Genomic DNA, 19,086 nt, shown 5'->3' with positions numbered 1-19,086 from the left:
CAGTAAAAAAACGATACAGAAAACGATACAGCGAATTTCAGTCTTCCTCCCCCAGCTACTGCCATGTTAGAAGCTGTCATACTTCCAATAGTGTCATATTGAAACTCTAGAGCGGATTAGGAATGTTTTTTTTTTAATAAAGTTAATCTCCCAGTGCCGTTTGCAAAATCGCAAAATATCCAGTCTTATTTACTTATGTCGTTTTTATTTGATCCTTATTTTGTAGGTTATGTATGTATTCTTCAACATTTTGAAACTAGGTCAAAATATTCTAGTAAATTACCAGTAATCGTCTACGAATGAAAAAAGTTTTAAAAAAAATCTCTTTGAAATTCTTTACCACTGAGAGTTGTTTTGACATTAAGATGTATCAATAATAAGTTGAATTGTAAAAAATAAATTTATCCGTAAATACAAATATATATATTTGAGGGTTCAATGAAAATTTTCACTGCTACATCGAAAATTTTGGTAAAAAATTATTTCACAAGAAAACATTAGAACAATCAACTAAGTTCGGCTCTATCTAAATAATACTGAATCTTTTTTTAAACCCCCTTTTTAGTTCTATTTAGTTAACATACACATAGTGTAAGGTTGCTAGAATTTTTCCCGGACGTCTCGGGACCGGGCAAATCCGGGCAATTTTATTTGAAAACATGGCAAACTTCAGACATTCGATTTCAAAATGTTCAACCTACAATCCGGGCAATACAGGACAAATTTGGTCAACTCCGCAGAATAATACAGTATAAACTTGCTCAAATAAATTTGAAATTTTTGGACGCAAAAATCAAAAGTTATGATAACTCAGTTTGAGTTTTATGTTAAATTTTATCTTAATTTTGTTAAACTACTCACCTCACCTCACTTCACAACATTCACTTTTAACCGTTAAACCAAAAATGCATGGTTATAACAAATGTATTAATTAGATACTTATTCCAAAATTAAATTATAATAACAATCACTTCGAGTTTCACGATCGCTGGCGTGTCTCAGTAGAACGAATTCTACATCGCCAATTTGAGATGTTTTTGTAAAGTTTTGAAAATAAAGTGAATAAATCGGGACAAAATCCGGGATGATTTTAACGAAACCCGGGCAACCGGGCCGGCAAGACTTTTCCAAATTTTTGTATCAAATATCCAGCCAAGTCCGAGTAAAATTGGACAATCTGGCAACCTTAATATAATGGAATGAAACTAAATTTGTTGATGTACGCTTTGGGTCATTTCGACTCGAACGGCATGGGAAGATTAGGCATCCAATAAATCGTCCTTTACGGAAAAATCTTACTAATCTCACATTTGACCTGTTTAGGAAAAGTCACGAACAATCAAGGCAGCGAGAAAATGTTTGTGCATTCATGCAAATAGCTTGCGTCCTATTTCCCACCCTGTAGTTAACGAAAACCGTCTTGATGGGTACGCTGATTTGGTAGGAAGGTGAGTTATTGTTCAATTTGTCACCCCAAAATCCATCCATGTTGACTACACCCCGTGGGATGATCTCCGCTAATCTACATGGAGAGCCCCCACATTCCCATCGTAATCGTAACCGTGCTGACGACTTGACGCGTTTCATTTTACCTGAGCTGTGAATTAAACTTGGGCGCCTTGACTCCAACCGGAGCCAGATGAGACGATACCCCCGGACCCGGAACCTTCTGGGTAGGTGGCGTGTGCACGATATTGAGGGTGGTGATTTGGTCTGATTTGCTTCCGTACGGAGATTTCATCGAATGGCGAGCCGTCGTTTGCATGGCACCAGCTGGACTCACATTGGTTAGCAGCAACGGGGTCGTCATGTACTTCGGGATTGGAGTGTGACCCCCAAAGACCCCAGGCGGTGGCGGGGAAAGTTTCGGTTGAAGCTGACCCGGTGGAATCGATGGCTGTTGTGTTTGGAGGGTTTGAGGCGCCTGAGGACCACCGGCGAGCCCTTGTGCCGGATGTTGCCCTTGCTGAGGATTGTTGCTGCCTGGGTTTTGCTGATACTGCGTTATCGGTTGGTTGAAATGCTTCAGAATGTTTGCATTGTGCTGGGCTATCTGAACCAGCTCGTCTTTGCTGGTTGTGTCAAAACTGGCCACGCTAATCAGCTGCTGCTGGGGCACATGGTAGGAGAGGGGTCTCCATGGAACCTACGAAGAAAAAGAGAAGAGAAGAAATCAAAATTAAAACAGATTAACGCTTGACTCGTAATCGGGTTTTTCGAAGAGAGTGTGGAATCAAATCAAACGCCAAGTAGCGGATGCGCTCAGCTCATGTTAAACGCAAACGTCGAACGAAAGTAAGTTGTTCAGCCCAAATCCAATTTCCCATCCATCCATGGTGGAAGAAATGTATGGCACTTGATTTGAGGTTAATGACGAAATTATCTTCTGTTTGAGAAGGCAGACGTCTGCTTACAATAGGGCATAAACGAACAAACCCAGAAGTGGCCTTGAATGATCAAATTCAATTGAAAGAGTTGGTCCGGAATTGCCCTACATACTCATTTGCAGGTGTTTGATAGCTCATCAAGTTCCGTTTTGCCTTATTGGTTTAATGCCAACCAACGCCATAAACTTGGCCGAGTGTACTTTCAGTGCTAGGACAAGTTCAATTTAAATTGGGGTGACCTAAAATCTCAGAGACTGTGATTCATACAGTGAGCGAAATAAGAATAGTACCACTATGAGTTTTGCTTGTCAAAATATGAATGAGACATCAAAATTTTCTTCTACAGTGTGTTTTAAACTGTCCAACGGAGAAACCAAGCATAAGTTTACTCTTTTGGATGAAGCACTATCTTGCTGTTTATCGGAATTGAGACCCATTTTAGACTATTCGGGATTAATTAAGGTGTGCTGGATGATTTTGATCAAGGAGTAAGTGCATGGTACATTGTGAACGCCTTGGAAAATCTAAGATCCCTAATTCAAATAATTAGAACTGCATCAAGGTCGCTGAAAAGTGAATTTCTCAGGCCGGTAATCTGAGTAACGTTGTACATTCCTATGGAGAATGACTGACCAGATGGCTATTGGTGATTTTGATATAATTTGCAATTGATTTGCTGGTGAATTTTTGAAAACCCAGAATAATTTTCTTCAGCGTGATCTCCAACAATACTGTGTTGGAAAACTATCACGAAATTATGGATATGGGCCTGAATAGACCCGGAAACTCAATATTGAGACTTAAAATGGGGTAAACTTCAAGAAAATGCTGCCATTTACGACTTTAACTGGGGTTTACTGAAAAAAAAATCAAAGTTTTTGAAATCAAACCTGTTTTTTGGATTCAAAATTGACCCATAACGATTGTAATATCATTTCAATTTATGTTAATGAGAAAATTAACCAGTTTTATAAAGTATTAAAACTCAAATGTCAAATTCCTTAGAGCTGAAGGAATATTTCCTCAAAATGCAGTTATTTATTTAATCTTTGAAAATAATCTAACTGTAGATTTTAAGCTGAAGAACATCGTTTTAGAAGACAGCAAGTAGTTTTGGACTAAGTGAAAAAAGTTTAAGATCTTTTTGTTTATATATTTCAGTACCGTTTCTTTGCGGATGTATGAGAAATTATGAATTCAACAAAAGTATCTGAAAGTTTTTTTTCCAAGTTTTTTTTTGTATCGATTATAGTCGCTTCAACATCTTTATGTTTACTCTTGGGTTCCAACTCATGGACATCGGTTCAGGAAGCAACTGACTTGCCAACTGAGCTATACCACAACACAAGCCACTTTTTCTAAGTTTTAATAATTTTACAACTTCGAACAACTTTCTCCTGAACTCAGAATCTTGAAGTGTTTCGAAGAATATTGAAGTGATTTAAGTAAGAATTTTAACTTCGTTTCTCTAAATTTCGAGAATAAAAAAAATTGTCAATTAATTGACTTACACCTTATGAAGGCTTACTGCTTTATTTTAATGAGTTATATTAGATGGAGCCATAGTCATTAGAATAATGAAACCTCTTTCAAATGCCTAATTTTTAAACGATTAGTGGTATAATTGGTAAATAGTTCAGCTAATTGGTTTTGCTCAATTGAATTTTTTTTCGATCTGCGCACTGTTTTTCCTGTGATTTTTTGTAAGAATTATGTCTATTTTTAACCTGTTTGTGTATGGTTGCTTACAACTATCTTTTACAATAGTATTTAGTTTTCATGTAACTATTGTCGTTTTTTTTAAACAAATTTTTGGATTTTTTTTGTTGAGGAATCAAAATCATAAAAAGCTATTTTGAAACGTTACAAATAATGTAGAATCGTTGCTTGTTAGGATAAAAACTGAATTTATTGTTTCCACTTCAATTGATTTTCTGTTCATTATTACTTGTTTGTAGTTGTATAATCATAATTTCTCCTTTCATTCCAATTTTATTTATGGATGGAAAATTATCATCCAATAACAGTTTCAGGAGAGCCGGGGCAAATATGCGATGTATGTTGTATTATAGCTGCTTCAGTAGCAGCTTTATGTTTTTTGGGTAAATTTTAAAGAGTTTTGATTTCATAAGCCGCCTAGTCAAGTTTATTTTTTTTTTCAATTTAATTATAGTGCTTTGAGCAAACACGAGTTGTGGGTACCGTAATCCGGGGTAATATTGATCACTTTTTTCAATGTTTTCCGATTATGTTTTCTGTAAAGGGGAATGTGGCATGTTTCATATTTTTAAAACCAGTACTGGACTGCTATGAACGTAAAACATGGTTGAAAAAAATTATTAGACTACATTAAATTTGATTTAAAAATCGATTTCTTCTCTGCTTTGAATTTGATGCTTCAGGGTGACATTGATCAGTCTCTAATTTGACGGTTTTAACGAGTTTTTTTGATCATAAGGGATACAAAACACCTTCATATTATTTACAAATGCTAGTTTATCAATTTTATCTAGCTACTAGCTTATTTTACCCGGCTTTGCTCGGGTCCAGTTCAAATATAAATAAATATGAATCATATGACTCCTGGACATCATATGACCTTTTCTTTAAATTTTGCCCTAATTTAGCCACGTAATATTTATTATTAATTTTATTAGAGACATTTTACCATGAATAAGGCATTCGTGTTCGAAAATACTTAAAAATAGCTTGACCTAATTCAATAACCCAATTCTAATGAAAATCCAGTATTTTAAGTTTGTAAACATATGCGATCGACCTATATTGAAGATCATCCCACTTTTCAAGATGGATCATTTGCCTGTAGAAAGGTAAATTCAAGTTTTATTTACAAAGCAATTCCTAAAAAGACTTCCGCTGAAACCTTGTTGAAAGCTTACTCTGCATGTTTTTAATTTTATGTGCTTTTTTCGCTGCTTAATTTCACTTTTTTTTAATGATTAGTTTATTTACATGTTGAAAGTTCCACTAAAAGTTTTTTGCAGTTATCAAAACACATAATCTCAGAACCGAAATCGCTCATTTTATAATATGTTGGAAAAGATTTTATTAAAGGTATATTTCATTTCTCTATTCTTTGACACAATTATCCTATAAATTATCATAATTGATTAATGTAAAGATCGTTAGAAATCTTTTTTTTTATTCGCAGTACTAAACGGTTTAATTTTTCTCATCACTGGATGGTAGAACTGACCGCATAGACAATCAACAATAACTCAAAAGTTAAAAATTGGGCTGTGAAAATAACTGTGCAAAACTAAAAATACGAGATTAAATTTCTGATAAGTTATTAAGGATTAGGTTTTAACTTTTTCCAGAAAATGCCCGTTTAATTAGCTAGTCACCGTTTAAATTCCTACTCCGCTATGGAGGCGTTGAACTTGCAGCCTTCAGCTTATAACTTTGCATTTAATTGCTTTTTCTTTATCTATAAGAAATCGCAAAAATATGAAAATGGTTGGTTCCTAAAAGCTGGAACATTCCAAGATTTTAGTCCAAATCGTTATTCAGCTGAAGAAGACAATTCATTATGAAGATTAATCATTGCATTCACACTTTACGCGCTGCATATTCCTGTAGACCTTCAACGCCCCCAGGTACCACATTGAAAACCCCTACTTACTGTTCTAATCAATTTACCCCGAACAGGCAATTAGGCAATTTTTTTTTATCTCAAAAGTAGACTTGCTATTTCATCCAAGAACCACGTGCTTGTAACCTGTGCTATGAACAGTAGAAGAAATAAAAAAGCCCGCCAAAAGTATTGCTATCAAATTTTTATTCATCAGCAGGCTTTGATTTGCTTTTCAGTAAACGTGAACTTTGCCACTATGGGGCAGCTCCATACAATGAGGCGGCAAAAAGTATGATTAGGTGTTTTGGACTTTTTTGTTATTTTTGAAAATTTTGTATGAAAATTACTATTTTAACTAACTTAAAATAAATTCCAACAAGAATTTTGCATAAATAGCTTTTAAAGTACGATGCTTGGTGTTATTTTTGACCCAACTTTTTATATCTTTAGAAAACCAGGTTTTGGACTAATTGATCATTAAATGATAAATAACATCAAGACATTTCATGAAACTCAAGAGAAAAATGTGTGAAATGATTGATCAATCATGAGAAAAAATTTTTTGACAAACCAACATCAACTTTGTTGAATTTTTACTCATTAATGGGTAAAAATTACCCATTTGCATGATATTTTCAGCTTTATTTGACTATAACTCAAAAAACGGTGCTTTAAGGTGCCTAGAATCTCTTTCTTTGTATTTTTGGGACTTGAAAATAGATCTTGATAGTGAAAAGAGTATGGGGAAATGCGGGGATTTTTTTTGGCAAGCCTTTAAACTTTTTGATTTTGAAAAAAAATAATTATTTACTCATTTTTATCATAGATCAATTTAGAGTGTAAAATTTTTGAATGGTTCAAATGATAGTTTTTAATATAAGCTTTCATATGGTGTACTTTGAATTTAAAAAAAAAAGTTTGCTATAGAAATATATGTGATTTAAATTTTTTTCTAAATCATACAAATTTTTCAATTTTTCAAAGTCTGATGTCTGTGGTGTGTTCAGTATTCAAGATAATGAGTTGAAAAATTGGGAATATCTTAGTTAAATATTAAGTTATTAACTAGTAAAAATAAAAAAGCGATCCGATAAAGTTTAGTTTTTGACTTTTTGCCGCCTCAAACCCCATAGTGCTTTGGTTGGTCGTTTCTAATGCCCGGCCCATGGTCAGCGTTGCCAACCTTCCAGATTTTTCTGGAATCTTCCAGATTTTTATGTGTCATCCAGAAATACAGACCTCATGTTGTCTGGTCCAGACTTTTCATAAATTATCCAGATTTGTCCAGAAATTTCTATAAGCTCAACGTTTTAATAAAAAAATATTATTGAAATCCAATAGCTCATAACGGCAAGAATTTACTGTGAAGCAGAATACAGAAGTTATTTTGACAATTGAATGGGTCTAAGCTTTCGGTTGTTTAAGCTTTCGTTCGCATAGACTCAGACATTTTTCATTTTCAAGTAATGAGTATTGATCCCTAGACTACTACAATATTGCAATATTGCGATCTGGCGACAAAAAAAAAGGGTCGCCACCTATAAAGTTAGCCATCCAGACTTTTCCAGACATTTTTTTCAAAATCTTCCAGACTTTTCGGAAAAACAGTTGGCATCACTGCCCATGGTGATGGTGAAAACAACCCCGCCAAAGGGAAAAAATGGTTCTGAAAAATGGGTGCCATGACTTTTGGTTTGTGGGAAAAAACGAAAGTTCTATGGGAGGGTCCCTTTTCTCAGGTCGGAGGGGCTCGAAACTATTACTAATACCTTCCCATGGTCCAAACACATAACTGTACCAAATTTCAGGCTGATCGGTTGAGCGGTGTGGATTTGTATAAGGTGCATACAAACAAACATATATAGTCCAACTCATCTTTATATATTAGAAGATAAGATTAGACGTTTTTTTCAAAGCATTTATAATAAAAGAAGGAACTATTATGGTGCATATTTTCAGAGGCAAAAATAAAAAAAAAATGCTAAATAAATTGAGCTAAAATTTACAAATGAAATTTAATTTTCACTCTTTCCTCTAGGCCCTCCCACTATTTCCATTTTAATTTTTTCTTCAAAATTAACCATTCGATAGGGTTCCTATCCATTTGTCCAATACGGACTTAGTCTTGAAAAGAGTCCTTATTTTTTAAATATCAAAATTTTCTCACTAAATGACTTTAAAAATAGCACTTTAACTATACATATACAATAAAAAAAAAGTAGTTCTTTCACATTCAACAACCCGTTTGTTTCTAATTTTTTTTTGTATCATCAGGAGAGCTGATTGTTTGCGAGCCTTGGAAAATAGATATTTTATGATTTTTGAACTACATTATTACTAACAAAAAAAAATTAAATACAAACATAATTTTGCCTATTTGATAATCTAATAATATGCTTTCAAACGTAGAAAACTGTTTTCAAAAATCAAAGCTATAGACTGAGTTAGTGATGATAATGTGCAAAAGTTTATTGCTGGTCAAAGTTACCCCGTTTTACGGTACTCAGTTATGAGCAACACTGTAATCTTGTTCAAATGTTCGTAGTTTAATGTAAATCTATACATTCATTATGAAATTAAACAGTAATATTCATTATCTGGCAGAACTCTAGAGCTGTAGTTTTTAAAAAGATGACGGATATTATAAAATAAAATTTTGAGTAGAAATAGATTTTCTATGAAAATATATGAAAAAGTAAAAGCTTACTTGAGATCCCTGTAACTTTTTTTCACGGGCGACAAATTATTTGAAAAGTTCTACAAAGTTGGTTCTCTTGTTAAAATGTTCACGTCACAAAGTTTGTGCTGTTCTGCAGTGTTGCCAGATTAAGATAACATTTTTTTTTATTTTCATTTTTTCGATATGAAATTTCCACTTTTTCCATACAACTTTGATGGTATTTGAGGGTCGCCTTAGAGTTATTCGAATAAACTAAAACTTTGCCAGTATTTTTTAATCATTGATTGGATCCAGATGGGGGGGTGAGAGCTTGGTTTCAAGAAAGTTTGAAAATAAGGGCCACCCTAATATACAAACATTGCATAGATAAGCCTAAAAAAAACTTTATGAAATTTCAGGTCAATCGGACTTGATTTAGGGGTGCCTCAGTTACAATTTAAACCCTGAAATTGAAGGGGATAGCAAATCACAAAATTTATTTTTTTGGTCCACGATTACGCACCATTTTTTTAAAATCCAAAACAAACTTTTTTACAGTCAGAATTCGTGAAAATTATTTACTAAAAAATTAGAAAAAAATTGCCTTATGATACGTTAGAAACATAGAAAATTATACCATTTATCTTTTTAATTATATATGTTGTAATATAGGAGTTATGGATCGAAGACAGAAAGAGATACCCCACACTCCCCTATTAATATTGATATTTTTGCTGAAGCATTGAGCATGTGTGATTATAAATTGAAGTTTTTTTCTTTTTCTTTTCAACAGAAAAATGGTTTCAATATTTTTCAAATATCAGGATTTTGATAGTAAACCACAGAAGCATAGGAAAATTGATTTCAAAAATAAGATCTATACAATCGTCAAAAGTGTCTCCTGATCATATTTCTTTTCCTTAAATCCGCACCAAAATTGTTTCGCTAGGATGTAGGTTTTAATTTTTAACGATTTGGATCTCGATCTACTTAGTCGCGCCTACGGCTATGTAATCCGAAATTTTTAAGTATTAATGATGACGGAATAAATTCCGGCGGCATTTCGGGTTCAGTGACTTGAGGTGTATGTGAGTAGTCAATCAAGCTAAGCTAAGCTCAACTTGATTTAAATTTCAGAGGTTTGATTTTCGATCTCACAGAAATTTTATTTAGTTAGTTTATTAAAGTTTTCAAAAACACTTGTTGAAAACTATGGAATTAATTTACTCTAACTTTATGAGATAACAATTTGCTGGTGCTTTACTGGAAACTACCAATTATTCCATAAACTGATGCCATAATCGTGCCAAATTGTACCGCCACCGACAAAAGCGGTTCTGTAATGAGCATAAACGAAAACAAAACATAACATCGTTTTAAATTTTCCCGATTCACTGGAGCGCGGATCCGACTCGACGTGATGGTTGTCTTGATCTTTCACGAGACGAGAGTAACAAGATTGTTATTGTTCATGAAAATGAAAACCAGGTGTAAAAATTACAGAAAAAGGGTGGTGGCATGGCATGTGTGCGACGAGGGAATCGGATTGAGAGTTAGCAAACAAATAGCATCGCAGTTTTACTTTTCACTTCAATCATTCGTGCAAAACCACCCTCGGCTGGCATGTTGGCTGCTTACTGATGGTATGCACTTTTAGTGTTTACCATCTTTGTTAAGTGTTTTCCCGCTTTTTTGGTTTGTTTGGATGCTTTTTGCACACTTGTTGACTTTCTGCATGCTTGTGGCTTGGTGGAAGAAGAATGGTTAAGCAAGGGAAACAAACATTATGAGAAATTTGCAACAATAAAAAAAATCCATTCGGAACCATGTGCGGTTTGGTGCTATTTGAAGATTTTCCATCACACTTGACTGAGAGATGCACTTTTAAGCGATGCAGATTTCTATCCGGTCCCATAATTAGTTTTCAGAATGTCGATAGTTCAAGATTTAATTTTTTTTTACAATTTTTACAATTGTTCTGATATTTTATTGAAATAATCACTTCAGTTGCTAGTTTACTCATTTTAAGATTCTGATTTGATGAATTACTAACGAGTATTCTTAGACGACCTTTTGATATAATAGGCTAGGTTTTCCCATCTAGTTATTTGTTTAGCGATAAGAAAAGCCTACAGCTAATAAAGTTGCAGTCGAATAAGTTATGCTTTTTGTTGATGCTTACTGACCATTTCAGTGGGTATGAAAATGAAAGTTAAGAAGACATTTGTTAATTGGCTTTGTTGAACTTACGAGAAATTAAAAATTGAAAATGTTCAGAGAAAGAATTTATATTATCTTAAAATTTCAATTATTAAATTTTTGATTTTGGATTGTATGAAAAAAGCATTTGCTGGATCTTTGATGAACTTTCACCAATAATTAATGCAATATCAAGGAGCAAGTTTAGCCAAATCTAAATATGTAACATCAAATGTTTTACCATGATCGATTAGAAATTTATACGGTAAACATAGCAGTAGGAACGGAGAGAGTTTTGGGGGTTAAACCCTCTTAAATGAGGGTCCACAAACGCAAGCAATGTATTCTACTGTTTAAATGAAATTCTTAATCAAATTTTGATCCTTGAGTAAGGTTTTTCAAGAGTAACAACTTTAATTCAGAAATTACGCCAAAACCCCGAAATCTCATCACAGGTGCAGAATTTTGCTTGAGTGTTTCGATATTCTCTTGCTTGTTGATAGAAACTTTTTTCTAAACATAAAATTTTATATGAGATTCAACTCATTCCAGAGGTTCTGGTTCCATATCATCAAAACTTTTATTCTATTTCAATTTTCATATTTAAGATTCTGTATCCATTCTGGGATTCTTGATTTTCGATTCGTGTCGTCATTAAAAAAATAGAAATGAAAAGCTGTTGATTTAGAACAGTCTGGCCCGGTTGCCCAGATTTCATTGAAAAATGCCCGGATTTTGCCCTAATTTTTTCACATTATTTGGCAAATTAAAAAAAAAAAATTGTGTTATAATTTTTTTTTATTTAGTCACCAAAACAAAAATTTTAGAGCAGATTTTGAAAAAATAATCGTGAAAGGACTTTTTGAAGACTAAAATTCGATTTCAAATTTGTTTTTGAATTTTGATGAAAAAATTTATTTTTTCAAATCTTTTATCTCCATTTTTGTTGAGTAATTTCTGGGTTTTGATAAAATTTGCCCAGATATTGCCCGGATTGTTGGTCTTGATTTAGAAATGAAGTGCCTGGATGTTGCCTGGTTTTTTTTTATAGAATATTGCCCGGATTGTCCGGCCCGGAAACGTGCTGAAAAAACTCTGGCAACCTTAGGTTAAAGTATGTAGTATGAAATACCAAGTTTTGAGTTTTTTTTTAAATTTTATTTTTTGGATCGATTCATAAAAAAACAAAATTTGTAAATCCTTCATTGTGGTATTTTTGTGAATTTTGTTAAGTTATCAAAAAGATTTTTCTGATATTGAAAAAATAATTAATTATTCTTGGCCTACAGTGCAACATAGAGGGATACTTTTTACAGTATTTTTATATAACTCGTTATATGAATAGAAAATATAAAGTTTATACTTTCCATAACACAAACAAAGCGAAAGGACTGAATAGATTTCATTTAAACAACAAAGATCTGTGAGAAGATATAATTTATTGATTTCATTTTAGAGCTTACAAAAACAGAAAGGATAGAATAACAACAGTTATTTGTTTGCATACAACTTCTTATGGTTTCGGAAAAAATAACGCAAGTTTTCGTATCTTAATGTTTTGGAACGATCATGCAAATTGTTCCAGCTTTTTTGAACAGTTATAAAAAAAAAGAAAAATGATCAATCAAAAAAGACAGATTACTTTTAATTTTTTTTTCTCTTTAGTCTCTTTAACAGGACTGAGAACGATTTATTAATACTGTCATTTACTTACGAAGTAGTAAAGTTCGCTACGCAACTCAGTACAAAATTTTAGTGTTGTGAATTTTGTGATCGTTTCCTTCTTTTTCAATAGTTTATTTTGAGAAATCGAAAAAGAAAGTTATTTTTGGAAAACAAAAAAATTCTAGTACCTAATTATGGTCAAACGTATAAACGTCAATATTTATTTTCCAACCTAAAAAATTGCCTGATAGGGTTAGTGGCCCTGCATTGTTCCCTTTAAGCGGTGGTTATAAACCCATGTTTTTCTCATACATGGACGGATGTTTTGTGGTTTTTCGAAAACCCATTCGTATTCAATGTTCTTATCTGCAAATTTCAATGATAATTTTTATCTTGGTTTTGTCGTTTTTTTTTATAGGTTTACAAAGATATGAGTTATAAAAATTTCCTACTTTGAACCTACTGTTCCTTCCTGTTTCGTTACTGGGCTGGTAGCCTTTATTGGAACTTGATCTAAAATGCCAGTAAAAAGTTTGATTTTTCAAAAAAAACAAACATCAAAAACCTTATTAAATAATTTTTTAATGAAAAATACCATGAACTAATATGATGGATTTATAACGATTAAAATAAACACATTAATTTCTGTTATGAATATCCCAAACTGTGTTTTCATCAGCATAATTGTTATTAAATTTTTTGTGTTTACTATTTTCCAAAAGCTGACCGAAAATGTTAGGAATGCTCACTATAGCATTTTAATTATGCCCTTATGGAATTTTGCATCATAAATGATTGGTTAGTATGCAAAAAAATCATGTCAGGTCTAAAAATGGAACATTGTGGCCAAAAGTGACCTTTTTTGGACGCGTTACCTGTTTTCTATATATTTTTATCATTTTCTATTATTATAGGACAAATATATGAGGCTTACCAGATTGCCCGGATTTATCTGAATTTGCCCGGATATTTAATACAAAATTTATGAGAAGGCCGGTCCGGCCCTGTTGCCTGAATTTCATTTGAAAAGCCCGGATTTGGCCCGGATTTATTTACTTTATCGCAAAACAAAAAAAAAATTTTTTTTAAATATTTTTGAGAAAATTCCTGGGTTTTTATCAAATTTGCCCGGGTATTTTCAGGATTTTTGATCAAAAATTTTGAAATTAAATTCCTGGATTTTGCCAGGTTTGATTAAAAATATAGTCCGTATTTGTCCGACCCGGGTACATGTAGAAAAAAATCTGGAAACCTTAGTTTATGTACATATAATGCACATTGCAAGCACCTAAAACATTTGTGAGTTAATTAGGCAAAACAGTTTTCATATCAACCATCTTCGAAAAATTTATGGAAAATCTTACGGCTTCATGTGTATTTTGAGGTTCAGCATAAAATCGAATGTTATTCCTAAAAAAAATCAAATAACATGATAGGTTCTGTAAGCACTCAATTTTGCTCAAATTTGTAGAGTTTCATGATTAATTTTATATCATTTGAGTTTATTTCGAACTGCCTAAGCAATTGATAAACTGGCATTTGTAAATATTATGAAGGTGTTTTGTACCCTTTATGATCAAGACTCGTTAAAACCGTTAAAATAGAGACTGATCAATGTTCCAGCAAACATTTTTGTAGCTATACTCTTATGCTGTTTTGATATACGTTCCATATACATTATAGAACGATCGTATTAAAATAAAAAAAAAAACAGCATTTACCTACCAAAGTGGATAAATTTCATAAATTTCATTTCTTTCTAAAGCGATGGAAACTTTTTCTATCATATCCGATATTAACTGACTTCAGACAACATTTGAACGATTTTTTCACTATGCGGTAGGAATTGCAATTCGCAACACCATTGAAAACGACTTAAGTTATCATTTCTAATACGATTTCATGTTTGCTATGGTTACCCCAAAGCATAAAATTCTAAACAAAGAGGAAAATGATTTTTTAATCAAATTTAAGGTAGTCTAATAAATTCTGCAACCATGTTTTATGTTCATAGGAGTCCAGTACAGGTTTTAAAAATATGAAACATGCCACATTCCCCTTTAACAGAAAAAATAATCGAAAAATATTGGAAAAAGTGACCAATCTAACCCCGGATTACGGTTTCATTGATACACACATTTTGAATAATTATAACTTCAGAATCAGAATCAATAGAAAAACCGAAAATAAAGATTTGTTTAAAAGCTAGATAAAATTATTCGATCCCTTGCCCTAGCGCATAGGTCGGCAACCTGCGGCTCGCGAGCCGCATGCCGCTCTTAGGATGTATAATTGCGGCTATTTAGCTCAACGTGTGAAAATTTTGAAAATCCTCGAAATTTTCTAAAGTAAACGGACGCAACATAAGATCCTTCAGTTCAGATAATATATTTTCCAGGATTGAAAAATAAACCAAAAAACTACTATAGAACAAATTAACAGCACCTTTTCGGTTTACAACCAAAATCAGATTTAGAAACGTTCTTTATAAAAGTCTGATATAGCATTTGGAAGCCTGGAGAAATTTTTCTTCGTTGGCACGGAAACTTTTCCGTTGAATTTGATTTTCTGATTTAATCGGATAAAAACCGAGCATTTTTAATCGTCAACTTAAGTCCTCACTGTTAAGATTATGAAATTGAGTTTGTTTTTTTTTAATTGAATATTTTAAAAATAAATTAGCTATACCACCGTTCTGATCAGATGATGATTTTAATAAAACTTTGAATACTAATAAATTTGATTTTAAAAAAAATTGGTTTTTAAATTTTTTAAATATTGAACATCTCTCAATGTTCCTTTTCAAATTCATGAAAAAAAATCAAGTTCTTCGTTCTAATTTTGAACATGAATTCAAGTGAACAAAATTTTCAAGTTTAAAAAAAAAAATTTTGAAAACCGAGAGCTAATTTTAGAATTTTATGTGTGATGTGAATATTTTTCGGAATTTATTCGAAGGAGACACTTTATTTGGTAAAGAAGCATTTTTTTCCACAACTTTAATATATCTTCTAACAACTTCAACATCTTTTATTTTTTTAATTCTAAACCTTATTCCTAATTCTTCAATTATTTTTAAATCGTCATGGCTGTTCTAAAAGTTGATTCTGATTTCTAAGCCTTCATCAAAATTTTGGTTTTGGTTTGTTCTATAAAGTGATGATCAAAATAACGTAAAGAAACTAAAATTTGAGTTTAAAAAATCGTTTCGTTGATAAATGAAATACAACGAAGCAAAGCCAAAGTTAGATTTCTATTATTATGAAAGATTTCTTATTGTTATGGAAGATCTGAGATAGCTATCAAAACTTTCATTGGACCCCAGCAAATTTCAACATCATCGGTTGAATCTTTTCTTGACGATTTCAAAAATCCAAGATACACTGAAATTCTGCAAATCTGTGAAGAATTAAAAGTATTTTTTTTTGTATTTGACTGTTTGAAATATTTGAAATTGTTTTATTTTGAAATATTGAAAAATTAGTATAAATTATTCACACAACGAATCTTATGTCTTTAAAATTGGTTAACATTTTCGGCCAGGGAATCACCAACAAACTACTATAATGTTTAACATTACAAATTTGCAAGTGAAAATTGAGAATTCATTCAACAAATTGAAATATCTGTGAAAAAATCAAATAGATTAAATTTCAAATCACTAATTGTATAAAAAATTAAAAAATTAATTTGTGATTAGAATTCATAGAAACTTTGACAGAAGGATCAATCTAAACCAGTGGTTTTCATAGTGGTCCTTACCGCCCCCTTGGGGGCGTTGAGAGCTTCAAGGGGGGCGGTGAGCTTAATGTTGAAATTTGGGGGGCGTTGGAAGAGCTCAGGGGGGCAATGAGGTCTTAATTCACATTTTCTTAAATCACGAAACAACATAGATTTGGAATAAAAACGAGTAAGTTCGATGCAAAAATGAATTTACGTTACAAAACTAGATATCAGGATGAAGACTAAAATATCTATGATTTCACCAAGCTGCAAGCAAACTTTTGTTCTAGTATTTCAATATTTAGTTTTAAATGTAACTAAAGATTTTTTTTATATTGTCACTGATTTTGTATACGGTCCACTCATGTTGATCTTGTTTAGTAACATTATTTTGGATTATACAAAAACAAGAATAATTCTAGATGGCATTGCTTGATAATCTTTAAAATGTATTATCTCAACAAATCTGCTCAACAGAAAATACCTTCAAAACAATCTGTATAAAAAGGCGTCATATGTAATTTAGTGATAGATTTGTTTGAAAGAAAATATGTAAGAATTATTTTAGATTAGAGAACTTTTATTTTTAGTTCTTATTTGTTCATCTCTATTTCAGTCGATTAAAAAAAATCAATTGTGCCATTTGCCATGGATAAACTTTTATATTTTTTCGGTTATCATCAACATTGCCTAGATTTTGTGATTAGAATCTAATTTAAACTTTAAAACCCGGGAATGCTGCAAAACTTTGAACAAGACTCAAATTCAGATATCAAGAAGTAATACTATTTCTACGTTATTTAACCGGCTTTACAGTATTTAATTTGTATTTAACAATGCAATTTAGTCTTCAACACTAATGCAAATTAATGATGAAAAGAAAATTTTGTTTACCATAGTTTAAGATATATAATTTATGAAGATTTTGCGTCCAAAAAGAAATTTTTTGAGCAAACTTTATGGAAATAATCATGAAAAATTTTTTTGAACGTTTAAAATACGATTAAAAACTACTGATAAATTACGACAACAAAATTTTTTTTTCAAGTTTTTTCATGATTTTTTTTACAAAATTTGAATGGATATTACCCGGGTTTTTGGTCGACAATTTTGAAATCAAATGCCCAGATTTTGCCAGCTTTTAAGATAAAATATCACGGATTCGTCCGGCTCGGGTACGTGCTGAGAAAATTCTGGCAACCTTAGTATAAGTGCATAAAAGCAAATATCGAAAAAAAAAAACGCTTTTTATTTGTTATGTTTGGTCATTTTTCATATATTTTTCAAAAAATTGCCTTTTTCTTTCGAACAAAATAGTATGTTAATAAAATTCTAAAAATCTGAAAAACAATGAAAAATAGTTTGAAATATGAGAATCGTTCGACATTATTTAATCAAAATCGCCCATTTTTGCACTTATTATAACCCCTACCCCTTTTGCTCTGAGGGTCTCATATAATTTTGAAAGAGTTTTGAATTAAGCCTTACAACAACATCAAGCCAAAAGCTAATTATTTTTCAACGATCCAGATTTTCATTTTTTAATAGATTTTCTGAAAATTTGCAAACGGTGGCGTTGTGCTTGAAATTTTTGCAAAAGGGGCAGTGAGTGAAAAAAGTTTGAAAACTACTGATCTAAACCAAGATATGTTTGAGACTCAGAGGTTTAGACATTATTTTATTAGTATGGAGAAGAAACAACTTGGAAGGATTACGATTTTGAACAGAATTGAGAATTTAAACTTAAATTTTCGTTGCTGAAAAACATAATTTGTGAAACCTTTTTTTTTTTTATTTTATTAGAAATCAGAATGAGAACTAGAGAGCTGAATTGGAATGCTTGTAATGAAAAAAAATTGAAAGAAATTTTATAACCACATTTTATAAACCACATCTAACGACCGATTGTTAAATTTTGTCAAATTTTGATTAATTTTTTTCAATCCATAAAATGAGCATTTATGAATTAAAATTTGTTGGTTTATTTATTCGAAGGCTCGGAAAATATTTATCTATTTAAAATGATAGTTTTATGCGCATAACAAACAAATGAACCTCAATGGATTTTAACGGATATTCAAAACCAAAAAAAAAATTAGGGCTTATTTGTAGAATTTGAAGAAAAAATAACAGTGACAAACCTTCGTATAGTTTTTTTTATATTAATTTACATCTTGTTGTACGCATTTTTATGATATAAAATTTTCAATGCTTCTTTTTAATATTTCAAAAGAACACATCGAAAGTTTATTTTTTTTTATCTGGGAATAGGTTTTAGGAAAGAATTGCACCAAAATTTAAAATGATAAATTTTATCAGGTCACAATGGTAAATCGCCAAAATTTCAACGTTACTAAGCTGTAGCAGTTATGAAAATGTATTGATTCAGAAGAAAGAAAATCGCTTACGTTTGCCAATAAAACAACGAAAATCTGTGAGAAAGGATAATAAAACTGAGTTAACATCAGGATGCAATGTATCTTAGCGATCACCATTATTTGTAGTAGATAAGGATAAAATGAATTGCGGCTCTTTGAAACTTGGACATTTCCTTAATTTGCAATTTTTGGCTCTTCTGTCTCAAAAGGTTGCCGACCGCTGCCCTAGCGAATCGGAAATTCTATAAACCATCATCTTCTTTTTCTTCTTAGATGAAATGACATGCCTAGTAGATCGGCTAGGCAAGTCATTTCATCTAACTCATTTTAGCAACCATAATCTTTCCAAACAAGTAGCCAATCTCATTGTTTCCATAGATAAATCTTCATCAAAGAAAGCGCAACATAAAAACCACCATAAGCAAATTCGCCAACACCCGGAGTCTGAAATAAATGAAAATGAAAGTGCAAACTCAA

At 31.9% G+C, this 19,086-nt stretch overlaps 1 protein-coding gene across 4 annotated transcripts in view; it reads right to left on the bottom strand.

The window, feature by feature from the left end:
• LOC129745762 (mucin-2-like) overlaps positions 1-19,086 on the bottom strand; it is a 161,196-nt gene that overhangs the window by 23,454 nt on the left and 118,656 nt on the right. For all 4 annotated transcript variants that reach the window (XM_055739086.1, XM_055739088.1, XM_055739090.1 and 1 more), the window contains exon 4: positions 1,593-2,146. In XM_055739086.1, coding sequence (XP_055595061.1) covers positions 1,593-2,146 — 554 coding nt within the window. The remainder of the gene's footprint in view (positions 1-1,592; positions 2,147-19,086) is intronic.

The sequence above is a fragment of the Uranotaenia lowii genome, chromosome 2 (assembly GCF_029784155.1).
Source record: "Uranotaenia lowii strain MFRU-FL chromosome 2, ASM2978415v1, whole genome shotgun sequence".
In the NCBI taxonomy this organism is placed as follows: Eukaryota; Metazoa; Arthropoda; class Insecta; order Diptera; family Culicidae; genus Uranotaenia; species Uranotaenia lowii.
Note: the sequence above shows the minus strand (reverse complement) of the source record. Positions and strands in the feature narration are given on the sequence as shown.